This window comes from Sapajus apella, unplaced genomic scaffold (assembly GCF_009761245.1).
Source record: "Sapajus apella isolate SASKATOON/1434 unplaced genomic scaffold, GSC_monkey_1.0 scaffold160, whole genome shotgun sequence".
NCBI lineage: Eukaryota > Metazoa > Chordata > Mammalia > Primates > Cebidae > Sapajus > Sapajus apella.
The window spans coordinates 516,899-542,411 of record NW_022437100.1 but is presented as its reverse complement, the minus strand read 5'-3'; the positions used below and the strand labels follow the sequence as shown (position 1 = coordinate 542,411).

General features: G+C 51.8%; 1 protein-coding gene and 1 long non-coding RNA gene across 5 annotated transcripts in view; both read left to right on the top strand.

Moving 5' to 3' along the window:
* Nucleotides 1-1,343, top strand: part of LOC116542028 — a 20,955-nt gene extending 19,612 nt beyond the window's left edge. Inside the window, exon 3 of the long non-coding RNA XR_004265047.1 lies at nt 1,178-1,343. This is a non-coding gene — a long non-coding RNA (uncharacterized LOC116542028). The remainder of the gene's footprint in view (nt 1-1,177) is intronic.
* Nucleotides 1,344-3,198: 1,855 nt separating this feature from the next.
* Nucleotides 3,199-25,294, top strand: PVALB (parvalbumin). 4 transcript variants are annotated; one of them, XM_032266657.1, is made up of 5 exons: nt 3,199-3,302; nt 5,629-5,696; nt 7,412-7,544; nt 8,890-8,999; nt 25,113-25,294. In XM_032266657.1, exons 2-5 carry the CDS (start codon nt 5,636-5,638, stop codon nt 25,133-25,135), a joined length of 327 nt encoding a protein of 108 aa, XP_032122548.1. In that variant the 5' UTR covers nt 3,199-3,302; nt 5,629-5,635; the 3' UTR covers nt 25,136-25,294. The 4 variants fall into 4 exon arrangements, with proteins under 4 accessions (XP_032122548.1, XP_032122545.1, XP_032122546.1 ...); XM_032266654.1 differs by lacking the exon at nt 25,113-25,294 and adding an exon at nt 20,527-20,745 and having other exon boundaries at nt 3,200-3,302; XM_032266655.1 differs by lacking the exons at nt 3,199-3,302; nt 25,113-25,294 and adding exons at nt 5,078-5,135; nt 20,527-20,745.
* The last annotated feature ends 219 nt before the right edge of the window (nt 25,295-25,513 follow it).

The following is a 25,513-nucleotide window of genomic DNA, read 5'->3' as shown; positions in this document are numbered from 1 at the left end:
GTGGCACAAGGTACAGCTGAGAAGTAAGAGAAACAGCATCTTCCTGAAGGGCATCTGGGTTCTGGCTCAAACCATGCTTGAACCTTCCTGGACTTTTTAGTTGCATGAGTTAACAAATCCCCTGCTGTCTTAAGCTGGCCTGAGTCAGACTCTCTCATCACTTACAGGCAAAGCAGACCTGACTGATAAACCCATATTCTGACGTCAAGGCCCTTGTAAAATTAACCAAGTTAATAAAATGAAGGCTGCTTCCATTAACACAGATCCAGAGCAAAAGAAACTGGGTCACATTTCCAGATACTCGACTCAGGCTTTAGGACATCTTTACCCTGCTGTAAGTATTGTAGGGGGAAAGATGCTTCAGAATCAGAAAGTGCTCAGTTTAAATCCCAGCTCTCTCATTTACCTCCTGTCTGTGTGGCCTTAGGTTTAGGTTAGTCACTAAACCTCTCTGAGACACTATTTCTTCAAACTTCTGAGACAAAGTACATAAGGCACTAGGTACACAGTAGGTGCTCAATAAATCCCCCCCGGCAACACACACACATACACACATGATATGGTTCAGCCCATCTAGATTTGCTCAATTAGAGCTACATGAAGAAGACCTATGGGGACAAAGAGGAAGGCCATCTGGGCTCCCAAGAATTCACCCGTGGTAGGTGCTGCCCCGGTCTTCTGGTCTCATCCTAGAAGCAGAATAGTGTGGTAGAAAGGAGCAATTGCTTTGGAGTCAGAGAACCTGGGCTGAAATCCTACCTCCGTTCTGTGACCTTAGACAAGCTGCCCAATCTCTGAGCCTTGTTCTTTCATCATCAGTAAAATGAAGAAGGTTTTGCCTACTTCTTAAGGGGATACAATGTTAGAAATAGATGCTCGGTGCCACAAAGAAAATCGGCACTGAGACAAAGGATCTTTCAGCAACGCAATTTTTACTTCCTGGGCTGCAGGAAGGGTACTCCCGCTAGCCATCTTGCGACGAGAGTACAATGAACAAAGGAAAACACACAAATGTATTCCTTACGCATTTGGAGTTGTCCTTACTGCTACGTCTGATCTCCGTTGGCTGGAGCCAGACCTCGCAATCTAAACTAAAACCCGACTGGCAAGCAACTTAAAACTTTTCTAAACAGGTAAAGGCCATGGAGAGCTGGGACATGCCTGTGAGCACATCCAGCACAGATATCTTGGTTAAAGTACAAGGACATAGAATGGACTACGTGCCTGTAAGCGTGGCCTGTCTATCAGCTACATAGGATAGCGCTTCACAAAGAATTACCAGCACACTTATGATTTATTCTTTAACAAGAAAGGAAACTTTAGAGAGGAACTGTTTTACTTCCCACATACAAGAATCAAAGTATGATGCTATGCACGCAGGACCCAGCACAGTGTTCCACAAAGAAGTGTGATTATATTCTAGGCCCCAGCCACGGATCCTCCTCAAGGGTTCCTCCTCAAGGCTCTGCTGCATCCCTACTCCCTGAGCTCAGCCATGCCCACAACTTCAGTTCCTTGACCTCTCTGATGACCACCAAAGTCCCCTGTGTCCAGCCCTGACCTCACTCCAGAGTTCAGACACATCTCCGCCGGGGTGTTCCCCAGCCCCCCTAAACCCGGCAGCCACTCTTGGCTCCTCCACTACTCTCTGGGGGATTTGGGTCAGTCAACTCGGCCTCGGTTTCTTCATGTATAACATGATGTGGTTTGCAGCAGGTTGTAGCCGATCACCACGGAGGCCCTCCCAGCCCTGACATCCTAGGATTCAACACCACTCATTGTATCATCCCCCCAAATGAGCATCGTCTCCTCCCTAGACTCCCTGCCTTCAAAATCAACACCTTCCTTCTTCAGCAAACCCCAACTTGAAAATTTAGGGTCCACTTATATTTGTCCCTGTTATTCATGCCACTGCCCCAAGTCTGGAAGATGCTCCCCTAGAGATGCCCCCCCCATCTGCACGCTCCTCCCTGTTACCACCACCACCAACCTCACCCAGGCCCCAGCACCACACTCAAGGAGGCTCCAGCCCCAGCTTCCCCCACGCAGCCCAGTCTGGGATCTTTGTATCCATGGAGCTTCCAAACAGCCTTCACATGGAGCCTGGGCTTCCTCATGTCACTGTCAAGCACTAGACCCCACCACTGACAATCTCAGTGCCCTGGAGATTATTTTCAGATTAGGGATGAGGAGAGGAACACTTCATGGTGTTCAGATTAGATATTTGCTACATATTTGTTGAATTTATTTGACTGTTCATGCTTCTCAAAACACATCCCTGGACGGTCATATCCAATCCAAGACAGACAACGTCAGAGGTCTCTTTGCAAATCACAAAGGGCTTGGGCCTTTGCTCCTCATTATGTTTTGTTTGTTTGTTTTTGAGACAGAGTTTCACTCTTGTTGCCCAGGCTGGAATGCAATGGCACGATCTCAGCTCACCACAACCTCCGCTTCCTGGACTCAAGAGATTCTCCTGCCTAAGCCCCCCGAGTAGCTGAGATTACAGGCATGTGCCACCATGCCTGGCTAGGGCCTTCGTTCTCAAAACGTCATGTGTATGTGACATTTTGCATACAATTTCAGGGGGTCCATTTTCCCCTTGCCCTAGCGCATCTAGAGAGCATAGTTTACCTTGGATTGAGCTCATTTTACAGATGGAAAGACTGAAACAGACAGAGGAAGTCACTTGGCTGAGAATCTGCAGAACATCTCCTCCTACCAGGCACTAGATCCTCGCACTGAAGTGCTGAGTCTGCTCCCAGCCCCAGGCCCACGGCTTTGAGCAGCAGGTCACTTATGTTCGAGAGCGGCTACATGTACCTGGCAAGACTGGAGTGAGAGATCATATAAGCCTAAGAATGGGACCCAGCCCCATGCACAGAGGACAATTCTTGTTTCATTCTTTTCCTTGCTGTTTCTTTTCCTTTCCTGGCAGGATTTGGAGGAAGGAAACATGACTGCCATCTACAGTGGTCACGGGAGGCTTCATGGAAGAGGCAAGCCCTGCCTGGGCCTCAATTTTGGGTGCTGGAGGGAAGCAGGGGCCAAGAGTTATTAATAGGCCTGGCCTGATGGGTCCAGGGAGGCTGAATGTGATACAGACACCCAGTACCATGGTTGGGGAGTACCTGACACCGGAAGGGGAGGGGGCCAGGGGCTGCAGGGAGTGCCACCGCCCAAAAATAGCCAGACCAGAAGCCTATATAGGTGGCCATCCCACCACCAGGCTTACTTCCTGACAGGACCTCCCACCAGCACAGCCTTTCAGTGCAGGCTCCAGCCCTCCACCCCCACCTGAGGTGAGTGGCAGCAACCGAGGTTGGAGGATAAGAGGGATGCAGCTGGACAGCTGGAAGGGATGAGACAGCTTCCCTGTCCCTAGTGACCCAGGGGGTGCTGGAAGCAAGGCAGCTGGGTAGTGCAAGGCTGAGAGTACCCAATCCTGCTCCTCCACCCAGACTCCTGGTGTGGCCTGGGGCAAACCCCTCCCCCTTCCCTGGTGGCTGGGCCTCAGATTCCCCAGGGTGGAGCCAGACATCTGGTGATGCCATCAAAGGGGACCCAGAGGGCAGAGGAGGCAGGAGGAGGACTACTGAGGGCTGATGGGCTGACCTAATGACATTGGTGCTGTGGCTGGGAGGACTCAGCCCAGGAGGGAGTGTCAAGTTGATGGGAGAACTCAGCAGCAGGCAGATAGCGGAAGGAGAGAGAAGAAGATTGGGCTCCTGTCAAGGCTCCAGCCTTTGCCACAGGGTCACTGCTTAGGGGCTCACCAGGAGCCAGTGTGTGGCTGAGATGTGTGGGGCCTGATGGAGCTGGTGATCAGGGAGGATCACACAGAGGGTCACTTAACTCCACGTGAGTGAGCCCAGGGGTGGGCCCTGCTTGCTACCGTTTCACCATGTGTCCTTCGGCCACTCACAGACTCTCTGCTGCCTCAGTTTCTCCACTGGCATAGCTGAAGGGTCCTTCAGCTGGGGAAATCAGTTCTCCAACTAGGCCCCTGGAGTGAGCAGAGCCTGGGAGTTGAAATGATAGCAGAGGAGCCCGATGTGTGAGTCAGCAGCCCAGTTGGGGACAAGGTGCAGAGGTGACAGCAGTAGCAGCAGGGGCCAGGGCAGCTGAGGGGTCCTGGGAAGTCCTGGAGCCAAGAGGCATCAGATCAGGAGCTGCAGCCTGGGTGCCTTGGAAGCCACTGGCAGGCTGTGGCCTGAAGGAGCTGACTCACAGGGAGGGGGCAGCTAGAGCCAGCCGTGGTGTCCTAAGGTTTCCAGGAAGGGCAGCCATCCATGGCTGAGCTGCAGGAGACAGTGTTGACAGTGAGTGTCAGGGAATTTGAGCTACTGGGCAGCTGAACAGCTGCTCTCCCTGGTCCACACCACCCAGGGCAATCACAGCCCCAGACCCTGCCTACCTGCTCATACCTTAAGTTGGAGTTCCCAGGTCCCACTACAAGGGACCACTGACATCAACACATCAGAGAGACAGAAGCCCAGCAAAGGTCACAACCCAAGGTCACCCAGGGACTTAGTGCAGCCCAGGATCTAGAACACAGGCCTCCTGACTCCCTGTCCAGTGCTCACACAGTCTAGAAGCAGCAGATTGCAGTTTGAAACCTTGGGAACCCTGGGGAAGAACACAACTGGTCTCTGGCTGCATAAAGAGAAGCACCGTGCCATATTCCAGAGGTGAAGTTCAGACCCCTATGCCTGCTTATGTTGTCTAGAAAGTGTGGTCTGAAGGTGCTATCCTCCTTCCAAACATATGCGGGGCTTTCTGGGAGGGAGCATAGCAATTCCAAGTAGCCTCCCCCAACCTACTCTGCCCAAAAAAGTTTATGGGAGCAGTGGGATTCTGGACCCACGACCCCAGGGCCCAGGAGACCAGTAAAGCAAGAGATCTGAGAATTGTTCTTTGAAAACTCAAGCCAGCAAAAAATTAAAAAATAAAAATTTAAATCAGATTCTAGAATGTGCATCCCTGGCCAGATGTGGGATGAGGCCCCAGCAACTCCTGCCCATCCCTGTCCCTGCCACCTCCTTCCTGAGTCTGTCAGGTCAGGTTTCACGGCCTCAGAGCTCAGATTTTGCAGCATAAATTTGCATCCAGGACAGAACAGAGCAGAGGCTGAGGTAGGAGTGGAGAGAGAAAGGGAGCAGAGTCTACGGGTCCCGGGGTGCAGGCTGGCCCCTGAGGGTTCAAGATCTTCCCCCAGGCGGCAGAACAACCTCTGAGGTGCCAAAATCGAAGGTCCCGCACTTCCTGCGTGCCCTTGACGGCAGGTGGACTTCCAGACTCCGCTGGTGACGCCGGTGCCCCCTAAGTCCCAGAGATGGCCCCCTCCCCTCGTGTCCTGGCCGCAGCCCCTGGGATCCCGAGGACCCCTGGCCTGGCGGTGCAGGAGCCCGAGCAGGTCCGCGCGCCTTCCTGCCCGTGGCCGGCGCTGCTCAGCCGCGAGGCTGTACTGAGCCTCTCCCGCTGCGCTCAGAGCCCGGGCCCCTGGCACCATGCCAGGCCCGGCGGGCGTGCGCTCGGCGCGCAGCACTGCAGCGCTGGTCATATGAGCAGAAATGATGAGAAAAGCACTTTTTAATCTTTTCGCACTTGCTCTGCCCGCTCAAACAGTTGCAGGATGTCGATGACAGACTTGCTCAACGCTGAGGACATCAAGAAGGCGGTGGGAGCCTTTAGCGGTGAGCAGCGCGCTCCCCTCCCCATCCCTCTCCCCTAGTCCACCGCCTGCGCCCCTGCACTCCTCGGGGCCCCGCGCGCTCCTGCCCAGGCTTCCCGCTGGGCTCCGACGGGGTCGGGGCGGGGGCGTCCTTGGCAGTTCCTAAACTCTGTCCGGGCGGGACTTGGCTGCGGGGAGCGGGCGAGGAAGCGGGCGCCCTGCCCAAGTAGCAGAAACTTGAGGGTGCCGACGGCCGGGTGGCTACGCTGGGAGGACTCAGGGTCCGGGACCAAGGAGGGAGACCAGGGTCGGAGGAGAGACCTCCAGGGTCCTTGTATGCGCTCTCCAGACGTCCTGTTTAAGGCACGTGGAGAGGGCGCATCCTCCTTTCCAAGAGACCCCTTTCCTGGACCCTCATTCTGGACAGGACTTTTCCCGCCAGGCGGTAGCCATTGCGGGCCCCCTGAGTGTCCTAGTTCCCTTACTGGGGTTCAGCAACGGACCTGCGGGCCAGGTGACCTTCTGGGGCCGGCGCGCAGCTCTGCCCAATCCTGCACGGGGCATCCTCAGCGACTCAAACCTCCAGCCTCCTTAGGTGGGCTGGGGAGGAGACTGGCAGTCTCACGTCTCTGAGCCGCCCGAGCTGCCCGGGACTTCAGCGCTTAGACGCCCGCCTTCCTCCTCCCGTGTCGCCGAGATGGGGAAATCAGGGAACTGGCTTGGATAGGACAGACACTTGCCCAAGGTCACCTAGCTGGGCAGAAGGGGTACTAGAACTGGGTCGCTCAGCCTAGGGTCGGAAGTGGACAGGGCAACTTTCCTTGCCTCTAGCCCAGTGCTGAGGGGAAGAGAACATGACTTCAACAGCCACCCCCTACACACACGGTACATGATCAAAACTTGTACCCTTCCCCGGGTGTTCTAAAAGAGGACCCCAAGACATAGAAAACTGCAGGCTGAAAAGGACCACCATTCCTTTCTGCTTCGCACATCCTTCCCTGTGCACAAGCCACTCTCCCAGGGTCCTGGGAAACCCACCCCCTTCACCTGAAGCCCATCTGGGAAGAAACTTAACTGGGTAATTCTTGCGAGCCTCCCAACACCCCACCCCCTTCACCTGAAGCCCATCTGGGAAGAAACTTAACTGGGTAATTCTTGCGAGCCTCCCAACACCCCCTTCCCTCTGCCTCGGAAATGGATTTCTGCGCAGAGCCAGGACTTCTGGGTCTGCCCCTCCTCCTCACACTGTGTGACCTTGAGAGAAACTTGTCCTTTCTATGTCAATTTTCTGGTGACATAGTCTGCGGCCAAGAAAGAAGTTCAACCCTCCTCCTGCTACCACGTTCACGCCACCTTCAATTTCCCAGCCCACTCCCACCCAACTGGCACCCAAAAGGCTTCATGGACGCAAGGTTCTCAGAAGAACAAAAGTCTTTGGTTCTTAGGTGCTACTCCCATCATCAGCAATGTGTGCAGTGGAGGCAGGGTGTGGGGGCTGGCTTGAGAGCCAGGGAGGTCTGGGTGTGAACACACCTCTTCCACTCCCAGCCGTGTGACCTTGGACAGGGCATCCTCCCTTGCCCGGGCTCCCTCAGCCCTCCAATGGAGGTGGATACCTCTCATTCCCCATGACTGGCATGTGGGAATCCATCAATGAATGCCTCGATGTCCCCCACTCTCCCACCCTTCCCTACTGCCCTTCTTGGTCCTTGTTTGACCCTACTCTTCCCGACACAGCTGCTGACTCCTTCGACCACAAAAAGTTCTTCCAAATGGTCGGCCTGAAGAAAAAGAGTGCGGACGACGTGAAGAAGGTGTTTCACATCCTGGACAAGGACAAAAGTGGCTTCATCGAGGAGGATGAGCTGGGGTAAGCAGAGGCCTGCAGGGGCTGCCCAGCCTGAGGCTGCGCACGAGGGAGTGGGGGCTGGGACTCTGGCTTCCAAGTGTCCATCAGACATGCCTTTCACTCTGCCCCGTTCACAGAAAGTAACCATGCGTGAAGGCAGGGCTCGGACCCAGGGGGCCAGGGGAGAAGGCTTCCCGGCGCAGCTGCTTCGGAAGAGTAAAACCTCTGCTCAAAGTGCAACTAACTAGGTTAAATTATAGCCACTTAATATTGCTAATGGAATGATGCTACTTAATAATTTAATACAAATGAAGGGGCAGTCTTTCTTGCTGCCTAACACCACAGGCAGGGCAGAAAGCATTCACTTAAGTATCTCATTGATTTTCATTTGTCTAAAAGACACTTTCCACCATCCTGTAGACCCCAGCCTTCCTGTACCAGTGTGGCTGGTGCGATTTCTGGGCAAGCCAGGGATGCAGAACCAGCTTTAGGGGTCCAGGGGTCCTTGGAGAAAAGCAGAGAAGGAAAAGGCTGTGGCTAACAAAATGTATGTCTCTATCCACAAAAGCATCTCTTGCCACAATCCCCTCGGCCACCCAGCCACGTCTACTGACCCAGGTTGCCTTATGTCACTTTCTGGCCAAGATAGCCTTGAGTTTGTCAAAAAAAGAAGAGGGGTGGGTGTTAAAAAAAAGAGGCCTTTCAAGCAGGCTCCTGCCCACCCATCCTGTCTGTCCCCTAAAACTATCTCACAAGGGTACCTTCTGTCTAGAACCTTCACGTTCTACCCACTCACATCCAACATGCATGCACACTTATGTGCGCACGCGCGCGTGCACACACACACACACACTCTCTCTCACACTCGCAGAGGCTGTCTTCCCCCTGTCCTCCAGGCATCACCTCCCCACTCCTCCCCTTGCCCTAGGTGGGTGAATACGGCTTTTGAGCACCCTCCTCCACTTCTTCTCATTGTGCCCATCACGCCGTGTTGTCTCTCTCAGAGCACATGACCTCCTTATTTTTTCCAGTGCCTTCCAAAGATCACCACTGTGACCCCCCTTTCCAACATAGGCCTGACACAGAAATGGCTGTTAGCAGATATTTGTTGAATAAATTAACCAATGTATAGAATGTAGGTCTGTGCTTGATAAGTAAAAAAAAAAAAAAAAAATTAACCGCTGTAGGTGCCCTCCCTGAAGTGGGATCGACCCTTCGCCAAGGACAGCCTGTCCTTCCCTGAATACTCACCCATGACAGCACAGCCACCAACCAGGCTACCTAGTGCAGCCGCCCCTTTCCCCACGCAGACACCAGCCCACCCTCCATCCAGTGTCCTCACCGGCTTTCTTCCTTTCTCCTCCAGGTTCATCCTAAAAGGCTTCTCCCCAGATGCCAGAGACCTGTCTGCTAAAGAAACTAAGACGCTGATGGCTGCTGGAGACAAAGATGGAGATGGCAAAATTGGGGTTGACGGTGGGTAGCCGTGGTCTGGGGTCTGGGCATATTGTGGATCTTGAGGTGTTGGATGCAAAAAGTTTGAAGCTATGTCTGTCACAAGGAAGGGGTGGTATGGAGGTCCCTCATTCCCCAAGATTAGAAGAAAAAAGGCAGTCAATTAGATCTGAGAGCTCTGCCACATACTCCAGGCAAAGAAAAACTGGTGTGTTATCCTAATGTAAAAACCTAAAGAAACAGATTCTCTTTTTTCCTGCTGGATAGGGGATGCGGGAGGATTTGGGATTTTTTCCTGAGCTCTGCCTGCACTTTTGCATAAGTACTGATCCAAGCTCTGCGACCTTGGGTAGGGTTTCTCCTTCGCTGGGCCTCTGTCTCCCATCTGTAATCCAAGGAAACAAGGCCGGCTAATCCCCAAGGATCCTCTGCCTCTCATATTCTCAGATTCCAGGTGGGAAATTCCTAACTCCTGTCCTCCTCAGCATCTTGTCCTGGTGTCCTGTGACCCCAAGTCTCAAAATCTGTTAGGGCTTTACTCAAGTATACTATTCTAACCTCACAGCAGAGCCAGGAAAAACAGTAAGCCAGAAAGCAGCGGGGAATTTGGACAGGGAAGACCTGGTCCTGCCTTGCTTTGCAAGCTTCGATCTCAGCACAGGCGAGAGGCCGGTGGCCACCGTCCACTTCCTTCTGCATTAGGCTCCGTGTGGCACTCATAGAGCACACCTGCATTGCCATCTCTTAGCATTATGACTTCTATGGGAATTACCTCCATTTTGCAGGTGGGCAAATGGACATTGACGGTGCTTAGCCTAGTGCAGAGGGCTAGGGTGCAGTGGTGGAGCGGCGTCTCGATGAGTCTTTGCAGCATGCTAAGCTGCCATTTGCTCCCATGATAGGCTTTTCTGCTAGTCTCAGAGAAAACTGTGTGTAGATGCTTGGCCTCTGGACTCCGGGCTCTCTGGGTTCAAATCCCAGCCCTACCACTTTCTAGTGTGTGAACTTGTACAATTAGGTAACTACTCTGGGCCTCCGTGTTCTCATCTCTGAACTGAAAATATGAGAGTTCTTATAGGGTGGTTATGAGGTTAGATGTGTTAATATGTAAAGTGCTTAGAACAGTGCCTAGCATGGAGTAAATGCTATATACGTGTTTGTTAGCTATTTTTTTTAAAACTAGGAAATAGGTTGCATTCATCCTTCTAGCCCCGGTATCTAGCCGATACCTGACACAAAGCAGGTGCTTCATAAACATCTGCTGCCTGAGTGTAAGCCCAGACCCCCATGCTCTGCTCCCTCTCTGCCCCTTGCCAGCTGTGACCTTGAACACATCACCTCTGCACACCTAAGTTCCCTTGCCTGGCAAATGGGATGCATGAGCTTCTCCTAAGACCTATTGGGGCTCGTTGTGAAAATTAAGTTTCTGTGAAAACAAACTTGCTTTGGGAAAGGTATAAGGATTATGAAAGTAGGTGTACAAGTGTGAGTTACGGGGATTTTGTTGTTGTTCATTTCTTTTTTCGCTTGTTTCTTTCCTGCCAGTAATGAGAATGGAGAATCACTATCAAGGTCAAATGCAGGGGGTCCCCTGGCCATCTGATGCCAGCTACCCTTCTTGTGGCTGGGAAGGAGGGAGGTGGCTTCAAAGGAGTGGAGAAGAGGGTATCAGAAAGGCATTGTTGGCTTGGCCGCTCCTGGGGTTTCTGGTGCCTGGCAGACTGTCCCTCACACTCCATTCCCACCAATCTGCTTCTCAGACAGCTCCACCCCAAGGCCTGGCTCCCACCTGAACCCTGATCCAGGCCTCTAGACCTGCCTTCCATTTTTATTTGCAGCCAATATGCCATAGCTCAGAAGCCCTGGGCCGGGTCTTCATGGCTGGCTGCTCACAGACAACCTACATGAAAAACCAAAGCCAGACCTGGCCCAGTTCCCTCCCTCCCCTTCTGCCTCCCTCTCTGCCACACTCAGATCTTAAAGCATCAACTAACCTCTCTTAACAAATCCAGCAGATGTTGAGTAAGTAGCAACTCTGTGCCTGGCAATGGAGGAGGTAAAAATAATTCAGGCCCGTTTCCTGGCTGGGTGCCCCTGAGCAGCTGCTCTTTAGCCCTGAGCCCCAGCTTCCTCGTCTGTAAACTAGGCATTATAACATGGGAATGTGGCCTGCAGGGCCCGGCACATAGTAAATGCTCAATAAATGGCAATTGTAATGCCATCTTTTTTTTTTTTTTTTTTTTTAGATAGTCCTTCTGTCTCCCAGGCTAGAAGGCAGTGGCGCAATCTCAGCTCTCCTGCAACCTCTGCCTCCTGGGTTCAAGCAATTCTCCTGCCTCAGCCTTTGAGTAGCTGGGATTACAGGCACACACCACCATGCCAGGCTAATTTTTATATTTTTAGTAGAGATGCGATTTTGCCATGTTGGCCAGGCTGGTCTCAAACTCCTGACCTCAAGTGATCCACCCATCTCAGCCTCCCAGTGTGCTGGGGTTACAGGCATAAGCCACCGTGCCCTGCCATGCAACGTCGTTTTTATTGTCTGCACATTGCTTGCAGCTCTAGGCATATACACAAATGAGCGATAGTGCCAACCAGAGGCAGAGGTGCAGGCAGCAGGCATTTTGTGCAGACTTGGAGGCTATGTTGCAGACTGCGGGGGCAGAGGGAGTGGGGTCCAGGCAAGGCGTTGGCATCAGCCAGGGCTGGAAAGTTTAGGGTATATTCAGAAAGGGGCAAGAAGATTGTTTTGCCAACAATGGGAGGAAAGAATTATTAGCTGGGGATGTCATGTGCATCCACCCTAGGGCTGGACTCGGTTACCTCATTCGACCTTGGGATTACAGAGGACGTTAAGTGCAGATGTAGAAAGAGCACCCCAGGGAGGGAGTGCAAGGTCACATTGCCAGCAAAGGCCAGAGCCAGGATTCAAACCCAATAGCATGGTCCAGGCCCACCTGTGCAGCCACCATTGAGCTCACAGGCAAGACATAAAGTAAACAATGAGCACAGACCACGCTAAGGCAGTGGGGCCCCACAGCTCACGCTTCTGAAGTGGGAGGATGCAGATGCCCCCTTCCTCACTTCCAGCCCCCTAATGCAGGAAGGGTGGGTACAAGGATGCTCAATAGGCGGCAAGTTGGGAAGCAGAACCTTTGGGGTCCCAGGACATTCTGTTTCAGATATTCTGCCTTGCTGTCACTCCCTCTAAAGACCACAGGGCCTGAGCCCCACCTACTAGCTGGAAGATGCCTTCAAGTCCTGGTGGGATCTGGGGCAAGTCCAAGACCCGCTGTGATCACAAAGTGCCTCATCTGTAAAACCATGGAGCAGATCACTAGCCAATTGCGGGGGTGCATTCCAGCTCTGGGATTTCACAGATATCCCAGTGGATTAACCTGTACACAGAGGACCACTTCACTAGGTAGGCTCAGCTGTGTGACCTTGAATGGTGATGGCAGTAGCATCTAACTTCACTGAGCACTCAACATGTGCCAGGCACTGTGCTTAGCATTTTACTCATTTAATCTTCCTAGCTATCACTGAAGCGTATACTATTAGGATTCCTGTTTTATAGATGTGCACACTGAGGCTCAGACAGGCTAAGGGCTTGTATAAACTCTTTAGGCTAGGAAGAGAAAAGATCAAGATCTGAAGTCAGGTCTGTTGAGCTCCGAAGCACATGACCTGTGCTGCCTGCTTCACTCATTCATTCACTCATTCAGTTTAGTTTACCATAAGATGATTTTATCTATTTGACTTCTTGCCTATTTCTTTCTCCTCCACTAGGATGTCAGGTCCGCTGAGCAGCAACTTTGTTTTGTTCAGTTCTAACCCCAGAACCTAGACTAGGGCCTGCCCCATAGTGGGAGAACAAGAAAAGTTTATGGGTTGAATGAATGAATGAATGAACACGTGCCCAGCTCTGGGCTGCACTGTGCAGTGATAAGGATGCATAACTGTGTATGTAGGGGGAGATGATTGGCAAGCCGAGGGTGGGGATCTGTGGGGACCCGTCTGTAGCAGGTGCCCGGGACTGCCTTTTCCCAGCTCTGTTTGTCCTTCTGTAGGTGAGTGATATTTACCAGGTTCTTGAAGCTCCCGTATTGAAGGGAGGGGGCAGGAAGACAAAGTTCTAATAATAACCCTTTGCATTCCTGTCTCTGGGGCAACTTCTTCCAGGAAGCTCAAAGGCTTTTATAGATGTGGTTGATTGATTCTCAAAGGCCACCCTGAAAGGCTGGTGCAGAGCTGAGATGGGGGTGGGGGAGAGAGGTTAAGGCTGAAAAGGAAAGAGAAGCTAGAAAAAGAGGTGAAGGGTGTCAAAAAAAAATTTTTTTTTAAGCAGCTGCTGTTGCAAAGCCCAGGCACAAAAAAGCAGACACGGCAGGCTATGTGGCAGGTGCCTTTTCAAGTGCTTCACCTTCACAACGGGTCTCCAACTGGGAGTGGCTGTCAGCATCACCTGGAGGCCTCTGGCAACACAGATGGCTGTGCCAGGCCCCAGGAGTGTCTGATTCCTTGGGCGGGACCCACACTTTTGCATTCCTAACAAGTTAGCAGATGGTGCTAATGATCTGGGGAACCACACTTAGAGACCCACTGCCTTTCGCTAATCCTAGGAAGTAGATGCCGCCACTATCCCCATTTTGCAAGTGAAGAAACGGAGGCATTGCGAGAACTGGCGTGCCCAGGGTCTCTCTGTAGCAGAGCTAGGATGGAGGCTCGGTGGTCCAGCCAGGACCCTCTGCCATCCTGCTTCACACGGGAATGTGTCCCCAGCCCAGGCCTTCCACACTCAGTGCCTGCCCCCGCAGGATGTGCAGACCGACAGGAATCAAGGTGAGCACCCATTCCCACCTCCTGTGAGCCAAGTACTGTACACAGGCCTGACCTCTTTTAGCTCATTCAAACCTCCCGACGGCTCTACAAGATATCTTTCTTATGGGTACAGACAAGGAAGCTGACGCCCAGGGAGGCAGAGCAACTTGCTACGAAGCATCAGGGCCCTCTTCAAACCTTGACTTCTAATATCTTGCTGCAGAGAAGATCCTCACTCCCCTTGTGCACACATGCATGCACACAGTCCTAGCTACGTCCTTCCTGAAACCCATTCACCGTGATGGATCTCCTGTCCTCGGCTTTCAGTGTATCTCAAGAGTCTGGGGTTTGCATTTTGCTTCTGTTGCCGAAAAATGCCTTCATGATTACTGCCTAACCTTGCAGCCCCTCGCCACTCACTCACACGCCTGAAGGAATTTGCCTTTTCTGCCTCCCTCTGGCAAAATCTGTTCTCTTTTATCCTTAAGTAGCCTATTTACCTTGAGAGGCAGAGTGGTACCCTAAGGCCTGGGGGCTGGAGCACCTGAGTCAGGCAGAAATTAGCAAGCCAAATACTGGAGACCCGCAGTGGGAATGGCTGTATCTTTTCCTCTCTCAGGACTTCCATTCCTACGTCTGGAAAGTGGGGAGGAAAATATTCACCTTACAGGGTTGTTGCTCGAATGAAGGGAATGTTCTGGAAATTTATGGGAATGCTTTGCTCGTAAGACACCTAAAACCTTCTGAAAGTGGTGGAATCCTCAACAGAAAGGAAATTGGGTCTAAAGCAGGAGAAAAGTGAGAGGGATAGAAGGAGAATTTGCCCCTCTCCCTGTAATTCCAGCCCTCTGGCTGCTACAGGGATTTGATTTCCAAGCAGGGCAGGATGTGCATATCAAGGCCAGCCCAAGGTCCTGAGGGCACAGCCCAGAGGTGCCCAGTGCTTTGCCCATCTCATTGCACCCTGGTACCAGCTGAGTGAGGTCTAGGGGACACTGTGATCCCCACTGAGACGTGAAAACTGAGGCCCCGTAGGCAGTAAGTGCCAAAGTCACATAGGAAGTCCTTGGCCCAACGGGACCCGGGTCTCCTGACTCCACCACTCCCTCCCCTAAGCTGAGCTGAGACGTTTTAGTTATAAATGGCTTCTGTGCTTAACAATCTGCTCCTTTTATTCCCGTGTGGACTTTCCCTAGCTCTGGCCTTATGCTGCTCTAGAAAAGATTTAGCAAGGGGAGAGGAAGCAGCCTTCCTTATATAACTGGCCTCCTGCGAAAGGGAGCAGCTGCTAGGGTGGAAAAAGACATTCCCTCTCCATGCATCCCTCTCCTTCTGCCTCTGGGGGTTGCAGCTGGAATCAGAATGCAGGGCCATTTAACACCAACCCTTGAGGAAGAGACGCACCCTGGCCCCAGCCACACCTGTTAGAATCTTCCTAGCTGAGTGACACTCAGCCTCAGTTTCCCTGAAAAAAAAAAGAAGAGAGCTGACAAGGATGAAATGGAATAACACACTTCGCGGTGCCTGGCACAGAGCGAGCCCCAGAACTGTTGACGCGGCCTCCTTGCGGCTGTCTGGCTTGGCCCTGCGTGACCCTGCCTCCCAGTTCTCTGGGATGGGAAGGTGATCCTTGCTTGCGATACCAATTTATAAGAAACCTAGCCTGGGAGCTATTTAGAGGCGAGGTGATAAACCAGGAGGCCGGCTCAGCTCCTTCATCCCAGTCATCATCACGACAGAGGGAGGGAAAGAGCCCTCCAGGCGCTGACTCAGTTTCGCTGTGGGCTATCAGTGTGAGCTGGTCTCACCTGTCAATAGCTTCTAAATTTGTCCAATCCCCACGGCCTCAGACTGGGGCAGACCTAATTAGGCTAATTTCAGTTTCCTAAGGGAAAGAAAAGAACAGAATCCTCCAGTCCTCTGAACCTCCCTCTGCTGCCTCCCTCCCACAACTGTCCCCACCTTCTGCCTCCTTTGTCTCTTTCTGATTGGACAATGATGACATCTGTGAACTGGCCCCAGGGGGTCTTGGGCGAGGTTTTAGACTGCAAACGTAATGCCGTACTGGCGAGTCTTAGAAGAGAATGAACATTCTGGATGCCTCCAAAGAAACTGTCTTTCCTGCCTGTCAACATTAAGAGCTGATGTAGTGGCATTCCCACTGTGTGCCAGGCACTGCGCTAGGCTCTCCTTCTCCATTATCTCATGGAGCCCTTACCATAACCCTATAAGGAGCTAGTCCCTGTATCCCTATTTTATTGAGAAACTGAGGATCGGAAACTAGTTGTCATGGATGGGTGTGGCAGAGATGGGATGCTGGCTCTGCTGGGATAGATGAGTTGGAAACTCGTACCAGGTCAGCTGGTTGCTCTTTAGGCTCTCTGTGTCCTTTGTTTATATCTTCCTCGTCCTGCTTAGTTTCAGGATTTTTGTGGTTAATGTTATGTCAAAGCCCCAACCTGTGTCTGTTGTGCTGGCAAGATCCACAGAGGTGAAACTAACGCTTGTAAGCCAGTTGCTATGTGCCAGGGAAATTATCCTCTCTGGTCTTTCTAATAGTCATGCAAGCAGGCATTGTTATACCCACTTTACAGATGAGAAAACTGAGGCTCAGAGAGCTAAAGTAGTGATGGATGGCCACCTATCCAGGTAGTGACAGAACAAGTTTCAGACTTAGGTCCAGGGTTGCTGGAGGGTTGTAGGTAGGCGCCAGGGTGGAGGCAGGAAGTGCTGGGATAATGGAGATAAACAATGACAACAAGAACAACAAGAATGTTAACAAATACCAGTGACAGTGCCATTTAGAGCCACCACTTCTTGCCAGGCAGCAGCCAGGCATTTATAGCCCTGGTGTCAAAGTGGCTTGAGGTATAGAAACACCTTGGTTGCAACACCGCCAGATAACGAGAGCTTGCCATGCATCAGGCCTGTGACCGAGAGCTTCAGTGCTGGCTGCTCTGAACGACTTAAGGAACTAGGTACTATCATGAGCTCCATTTTACAAGTGAGGCAAAGTATCTAGTTGAAGGCCACAGAAAGAAGAAATGGGAGCTGGGAGTTAAACCCAGCTTGCTCGCTTCAAACACCATGTGAGAGTCAGAAAGGCGTCTTCTACACCTGACACTCACCTGTAAAAAAACCAAGACCAGGGAGGATGAGGCGTCTTATCCAGGGACAGCATGGATGTCTTATCCAGATGGCGAAGTCAAGACTAGAACTCCATCATGCAAAGCTCCATTCCCTATCCTGGAATCCCACCTATAGCCAATTCAACTGACCTAGGGTTTCCTGGATCTTTGTGGGTCATTTGCTTCTCTTTAAGGATAGACCTGAGCATTTTAGAGGAGGCGTGTGGCTAGGAGACCTGTTAGTTAATTGCCTGGCTCCCAAGAGCTCAGCCCTGAGGCAGATATAAAAGTCACGGAAGAGGTGGCTTCTGCCCTCAATTTATCTACAAAGCTCCCTGTTCAAGGTTCTGAGGGGATAAAATTAGAATTCTGTGTTCTCTGCAGAAAGCCAGGGCATGTGGCTATTGTGACATCCTAACTGCTTCAGAGCAGATTGCAGGGTGGGCAGCGGGGCTGGTTTAAGGGGCTTTCAAAAACCCCACAGCTCCGAAGTACTTCCCAAAGTCTGGCTCCAAAATGCCTGACTTGGCCGGGCATGGTGGCTCACACCTGTAATCCCAGCTCTTTGGGAGGGTGAGGCTGGTGAATCACCTGAGGTCAGCAGTTCGAGACTAGCCTGGCCAACATGGCGAAACCCCGTCTCCACTAAAAATATAAAAATTAGCTGGGTGTGGTGGTGGGCGCCTGTAATCCCAGCTACTCGGGAGGGAGGCTGAGGCAGGAGAATCACTTGAATCCGGGAGGCGTAGGTTGCAGTGAGCTAAGACTGCACCATGGCACTCTGCCTCTTGTTTTCCACATGGCCCTGACACCTCACTTTCCAGCCTCCATGTTCCCATCTATAAAATTAGAATCCTCTTAGACTGTTGTGTGAATTATATGGTATAAGTCAGAACTTGTGAACCCCAAGAAGGACTCATGACCCTTGTCATCCATCCATTCATCCATCCACACATCCATTCACCCACCCTTCAATCCATCCATTCATCCATCCATCATCTATTCCTCCTTCTATCCCTCCCTCCATCCCTCCATCCATCCATTCCTAATCCATCCATCCCTCCCTCCCTCCACCCATCCATCCATCTACCCCACCATCCATCCCTCCCTCCCTCCATCCATCCATCTACCCCTCCATCCATCCATTCCTAATCCATCCATCCCTCCCTCCCTCCCTCCATCCATCCATCCATCTACCCCACCATCCATCCCTCCCTCCCTCCATCCATCCATCTACCCCTCCATCCATCCCTCCCTCTTTCCCTCCCTCTGTCTATCCATCCATCCCTCTATCCATCCACCCAGTGTTTATTTATGAGCACCTACTGTGTGCCAGGAACACTCTGGCTGCCAGGAGAGCAGTGAAAAAGAGAGAAGCTCCCCTGCCCTCTAGAGTTTACATTCTAGCAGGGGGAGACGACAAAAATAAGTGCATAAATAAGATTATTTCAGAGAGTGCCAAGGACTGTGAAGTCAATAAAAAAGGACAAATGCGATGGGATCGTGCTATCTGAGCTGGGACAGGTGTCACTCTATACCTAGGTCAAAGTAGGTCAGAAACTACTGGGGAGAAGAAAGAAGCCTAAGAGCATTTCTAGCTTGAATCATGTCTGCCATGTGACCATGGTCAAGCTACTTAACTTTTGAGCCTCAGTTTCCCCATCTGTAAAAGGCAGACAAAGCTGTGTCTCCCATGAAGTAGCCATGAGAATTCAATGAGATAATACATGCAAAATGCTTCCAACATTGGCATTCAATAAATGTTAGTTACTAGCTATAATTAATAAAAGTACTGCTAATAAAAGACCTCTCAAAAGAACCACCTGCCCCACCTAGGTCCTGGAAGATCACAGGCTCCTGGCTGAGAAAGCAAGCACCCTGGCGTCTGCCCTATGGGAGGGATTCTGTACGAGTGTTTGTGGTTTTGGTATCTATTTGAGACTCCATCCTTGGCACTGCTGTTACCACTCAGCCAGAGAGCCTGGGGGTTTCCAGACCAGCTGGTGGACCCTCACTCTCTCCCACCTTGCATCCCCATATCCGGGTCACCCACCTTTCCTATCCTAGGGGACAGCTTGGGGACGGGAAAGGGTGGTGTCTATTTCCTAAGTCAAACCTCGGAAAGGTGAGGCGCCCAGGTCTGTGTCCCTTCATCTGGCCAGGGACAGTGCCAGGTTATTTCTACAACATGGCATGTGTTGGTTTGGTTGTGTGTGTATGTGTGTGTGTGTGTGTGTGTTTTCGCTTTTTTATTTTGAAATAATTGTGGATTTACAGAAGAACTGCAGTAATGGTACAGAGAGCCCTGTACCCCTTCACCCAGCTCCCCTGATGTTAGTATTTTACATAAGCATAGAACGGTGATGAAAACCAAGAAATTGCATAGGTGGGTTTTTACAGTTGTCTTCTATACAAAGTCCAGGGAGGATGCAGCTCACCTCAGATGAGTCCCAGATACTTTTTGTGGCCTTTTTGAAGCAATTTCACAATGAGATTTTTATTTGTCTCTCCCAAGGAATTATTACTGGCCCCTCTCCTCACTCCACTGATGGATGAGGGAACTGAAACCCAGAGAGGTACACTTTTCAGCAAATAGGGCCAGACTAGGCCTGGAACCCCTAACTTTCAATCCCCAGCCTGTGCTCTCCCCACATAACAACACTGCAATTTCCTTTTTCCGTTTTTTTTTTTTTTTTTTTTTTTTTTTTTGAGATCGAGTCTCGCTCTGTTGCCCAGGCTGGAGTGCAGTGGCGCCATCTCTGCTCACTGCAACCTCCACCTCCTGGGTTCAAGCAATTCTCCTGCCTCAGCCTCCTGAGTAGCTGGGATTACAGGCGTGTGTCACCATGCCCAGCTAATTTTTGCATTTTTAGTAGAGACAAGGTTTCACCAATGTTGGACAGGCTGGTCTCAAACTCCTGACCTCAGGTGATCCACCTGCCTCAGCCTCCCAAAGTGCTGGAATTACATGCACGAGCCACTGTTCCTGGCCGAGACAATACTGCATTTTCTAGGGCGGTGGGACTTGCCTGAGACCTCCGCTCCCCGGCAGCTGGGACATGGCATCTCAGAGACACGTAGTGGCATGTGGCAGCAAACTCCTTGTCCTCTCTCCTCTCCTGGGGAGAAAAGCAGCAGAGAAGTCCAGAAATATTGCTGGACTCTGAACCTCAGTTTCTTCATCCCTAGAATAGGAACAATGATGAAATGCATCAGATAGAATTATTGCCTGAGGCAAATAAGATATTGCCTATTAAGTATTTCGAATAGTGCCGGGCATATGATAAGCATTCAGAAAACTATTATTGTTATTATTGCTATGATTACTATTGTAGTTATTATTAATACTTTTACGTGTGGTATGACATGATGAAGCAAAAGATATGATAGGCCCATCATTTCCCACCTCACGTCACTCACCTGCCTATTCATTCATTTATTCATTCATTCATTCATTCATTTTCACACTTAATCTCTGGGTCTCCTGCAGCAGACGCAAGACCCCAGAGAAAGCACCACCCAGGGTCCCACAGTCAGGTGAACAGTCTCTTTTGCACCCCCGCCTCTGACTCACTTTCCTTTATCATTTTCTTCTGCAGAATTCTCCACTCTGGTGGCTGAAAGCTAAGAAGCACTGACTGCCCCGGGTCTTCCACCTCTCTGCCCTGAACACCCAATCTCAGCCCCTCTTACCACCCTCCTGTATTTCTGTTCAGTTTGTTTATGTTATTTTTTACTCCCCCGATCCCCTGTGACCCCCTAATGACACCATTCTTCTGGAAAATGCTGGAGAAGCAATAAAGGCTGTACCAGTCAGACTCTGCATACTCAGGAAGACCCAGGCCTGGTCAGGCACTGGCTTTCTAGATGCATCTGGGAGGGGGTGAGGGCCAGATTTCAACAGCTGGAAAAGATGTGATAGGAGGGAATGAAAGGGAACACCCTCTTTTCTACACTAAGTACTAAGTATGGCACTCTACAGAGGTTACCCACTTACTCCTCAAAACCACCCCATAAGGTAGGTGATGAAACTCCCATTCTCTGAAAAACTAAGTCTTAGAGAGGGGAAGTGAGATGTCTAAGTCCACGAAAATAGAATTTGTTAGTGTTGGGGTTTGAATGCAGGTCTGTGGATGGGTAGGTGGATGGATAGATGGATGCATGGATGGATGGATGGATGGATGGATGGATGGATGCATGGATGGATGCATGGATGGATACATGTATAGGTGGATAAGCTAGATGGATGGGTAGATGGATGGGTGGGTGGATGGATAAATGGATGAATGGGTGGGTGGGTGGATGGATGGATGGGTGGGTGGGTGAGTGGAGGGATGATGCATGGGTGGATATGTGGGTGAATGGGTGGGTGAATGGATGGATGGATGGATAGATAGATGGGTAGGCAGATGGGTAAATGGATGAATGGATGGGTGAATGAATGTATGGATGAATGGGTGAATGGGTGGATGGGTGGATGGATGGATGGACAGATGGGTGCACAAATGGGCAAATGGATGAATGGGTGGGTGAATGGATGTATGGATGAATGGGTGGATGGATGGGTGGGTGGATGGGTGGGTGGGTGGATGGATGGATGGACACATAGATGGATGGATACTATTAAGACTTTTTGTTACAAATGACAGAAACCCAACTCAAGTAACTCAAGCTAAAAAGGAAGGAAACAAAGGACTTGATTGGCTTATGTGCCTGAATAGTTAGGTGTAGGTCTTCAGGAACAGCTGGATCAAGGGACTCAAATGATATCATCAGGACTAAGTCCCTCTTTTCCCCTTTCTGAGCACTGCTTTCCTTTGTGCTGAATTTGTTATCGGGAGGACTCTCCCTTCATGATGATAAGATTCCCCCAGCAGCTCAAGGTGAACATTCAGCATTACCAGCAAAAAAAAAGAACTTCTTGTTCCCAACCACTCCATCAGAAGGCCCCAGATTTAGTCCCATTAATACTAGTAGCTAATGTTTACTGAGCACTTGCGCTGTGCTGAGCCCTTTAAAGGATTCCGTCTGCACAGCAGCCCTATGAAACGCGTGCTATTGTTATATCCCTTGTATAGACAAGGAAGCTAAGGCACGTAGAATTTAAATGTTAGCCAAAAGTCACACAGCCGGCACAGGGAGGCTCCAGGACCACACCCCCAGCATCCTGAATCAGACACAGAGGCCGGGAGGAGGGATCCTGATTGGAGACAGGTGGGGTGGGTCACACACAGGGCTCATGGCCTGAGAGTGGGAGAGGGGTTCCCCTGTGGAAATGAGAAGTGGAATCAGATACTGAGGGTGAAAACGGCCACGCCCCTGCAGAATAACTTCTGCTATTCTCCAAGACAGCCTTGGGGAGGTTATTTGAGATTTCCCTGGGTGGGGAGGGAGCACTGGAGTGATAGTCTCTCTCTCACCAGACCCCACGCCCTGCCACCTCCCCTGTGTTCTGAGGTGCCACCCTGGGCAGGGCAATCAGGGAGGCTCTCCCTGAGGGCCCAGCCCTGGGCAGACAACTCATCAGGACGCAGGCTGAGGGGCAGGGATGGGTAGACCCCCATCCAGGGTGGCAAACAGGCTCAGAGCAGGCAGCCCCAGGTCTCGGAGGGGACTAGAGGCCAGCACTGGGAACTGAGTCAACAACGCAGCAAACTCCAAAGGGCTGCCCTGCAGGGGGCTCAGCCAGGTGCCAAGGCCTGCACAAAGGTGGCAGGTAAGCCAGAGGTGGAGCATGTGGGAACAAGCCTGGGAGTGGGAATGTGTGTGAGTGGCATATGCAGTGGGCAGGCATGCGGGTGTGTGCACACACACATGCTCCTGACCACAGTCAGGACCAATGCAGACAGGGGTCTTCATGTGAGGTCTCAGAGGGCCCAGCTTTACACACCGAGGTGGGGCTGGGGAAGAGGAAGGGGGCCCCCCACGCTGGGCTTCTGTAGAATGCAGGGGGAGGGACTGGGGCTGGGGAGCCGGAGCATTTCACCCAGAAACCAGATCAGGGCCCTGCGAGAGGATAGGCAGGTCAGGACAACAGTGACAGCTGCCCACCGGCCTGGAGTGGCCTCAGTGTCTCTTGTTCCACCCCAGAATGACAGCCCACACCATGCAATCCAGACTCAGGGCAGCCAATGGTGCAGCAACCACATGTGGGAGAGCACAGCCCTTTGACCTCCTGGGGGATGCCAGGCTCCAGGCTCCAGGACCCTGTCATGAAAAACCCTGCCTGGGGCCTGGGCAGGTCAAGGAGGAAACGGCTTCCCTGCAAGGGCTTAAGGCCTCTGCGGGATAACAGAGGCAGCAGCAATGGCGGCCACCTTGGGGGTGGGAGGGTTCTATTTACTAAGCCACAGCATCTCATTTCCTCCTTTCAACAAGCCTCAGCAATAAGCACTCCCATTACCCCTGTCACAGGCAAGAAAGCCGAGGCCCTCTGGGGACACACAGCCAGCAAGAGGCAGAGCTGGAATTAAATGCAGGGCTTAATGACCCAACATACCACTGTGCACTGCGCAAGGTGACAGCAGTGGGCAGTATATGTGGAGGGGGGACGGGGAGGGAGCATGGGAGTGTGGCGGGGGAGGTGGAATGATGGGACAGCCTCGCTGGACCCGGCAGTCACTCGCCAAGCCCTCTTCCTCCTGCCTCCCGTATCATGCTCCACTCGGCCGTTTATCTCGCCCTTGGGCCCCCTCATGGGCAGGATTGGATGTGACACAGGGGAGCCCGGCAGCCTGGGTCTCCCATTTGTAAAGAGTCTCCAATTCAGACACAGACATCTGTTCAAATGTGACTGTTATCCAGTCAGTCTCTGGAACGTGGCTTTGGCATCTTTCTAAACTGCAACCTTCACCGTGTCAAGGGGGCTGGCTTCTCCCAGTCTCTGGGAGACACTGGGGGAACCACCCTGGTGTCCAGGGACCCCTGCAGTGGTCCCTGGCCTGTCTCCTGGCCTCCCCTCCCCCTCCCCAACCCACTCTCCACCCAGAGCCCAAGGGCTCTTTCCAAAACGTAGACCAAATCACATTGTTCTGTTTAAAGCTGTCCAGCAACTGCCCAATCTATATAGAATCAAATCCCAGAGCCAAACACAGAGTTCCTGCCTACGGGCATGACCCAGCCTCCATCCCAGCCCTTCTCCCTCAGTCTGGACCATTCTGCCTCCCTGTCCTCATCACCCCCCTTTCCCTGGTTCAGTCCTCTTCATCCTCAGGAATCCACTCTGGAGCATCACCTCCACTGACATTAGAGCTCCCCCCCACCGACTCCTGTAAGTGAAATGAAAAAAACAATATGTGACAATCTGATTCCCATCCACCCCTCCCAAAGACCATGTGATGCCTGAAATCAGGGCCTGTCTGCAGGGGTCCATCCTGCTGGATCTCAGGACCCGGCACCAATAAAGATGCTGGGCTTCACCCATCCTGATGCAGATGTGGCCACAAAGGCCCAGCGTGGCTTGTGACTCACTCAAGGCCACATAGCAGTGCAGAGCAGAGCAGAACGGGGCTTGGCCCCAGGCCCCTGCTGTCCCACCCCTGCCATAGTGCCATCCATGGGGACTTGCTAGCTCAGTAAGGAATTCAGGCATGACAGGAAGCCCTCCCCACCCAGCACACCCCTCTGTGGCTGAGTATCACTGGATTCCACTTCCTCAGTCTCCAGCCACCCACCGGCCTGACACCTGCATCAGCAGCCCCGTCTGGGTTTTCTCATCCACTGAATTCAGCTCTGTCTCTTCATTGTCATGATCAGAGGAGGCTCGCTGTTTATCTCCATGCCTTTCTGTCTGAGAGGCTGGGAGCAGGAAGGAGAAAGCTCAGGCCGGAGGAAGGGCCTCAAATCAATCTGTCCCTGCGTGGTTTTGATAAGAACCAGGAGCAGCCCAGCTTCATCGAGTGATGAATGATCACTGGCTCCCTGGATGGGTTGATATCCCAGAGGTGGGAGACAGGGGACTAGTGGGGAGGGGAAGAAGAGCCAGGAGCATCAGAACAGACTCGATGGAGAGGAAGGATGGGTGGGAGAGTCAGGATTGAGCCGCCCTCTGCTGTCAATCATGTCCCTGGAGAATATGACTGTTCAGGACTGCAGCTCTGGGGCTGCGTCTCCCTCCTTCTTGCCGGACACTTTGCGTATACCATCTGCTATGGTCTGAAGGTTTGTGTCCCTCCAAAATTCACAGTCAAAACCCAACTCTCAAGGTGATAGTACTAGAGATGGGCCCTTTGAGAGGTGACTGGATCATGGAAGTCAAGCCCTCATGGATGGGGTGAATGCCCTCATAGAAGAGGCCTGAGGGAGGCTGCTAGCTCTCCACCCTTCCACCATGTGAAGCTGTAACAACAGGATGCCATCTATGAAGCAGAGAGCCCTCACCAGACACCCAGTCTTCCAGCACCTTGATCTTGGACTTCCCAGTCTCTAGAGCTGTGAGCAATAAATTTCTGTTGTTTATAAATTACCCAGCCTAAGGCATTTTGTTATACCAGTCCAAATGGACTAAGGTACCACGTCTTAATCCACACCGTAGCCATCCAAGGAAGAAATGTCTATTTTTTACAGGAAGGTTCAGAGAGGTTAGGC

What these genes read in the sequence shown, in the direction of transcription:
- PVALB (XM_032266654.1), top strand. Translation starts at nt 5,636, where the DNA reads ATGTCGATGACAGACTTGCTCAACGCTGAGGACATCAAGAAGGCGGTG. An exon ending in GGCGGTGGGAGCCTTTAGCG is followed by an intron (nt 5,697 to 7,411) that starts GTGAGCAGCGCG and finishes TTCCCGACACAG; the next exon opens with CTGCTGACTCCTTCGACCAC. An exon ending in TGGCAAAATTGGGGTTGACG is followed by an intron (nt 9,000 to 20,526) that starts GTGGGTAGCCGT and finishes TTTCTTCTGCAG; the next exon opens with AATTCTCCACTCTGGTGGCT.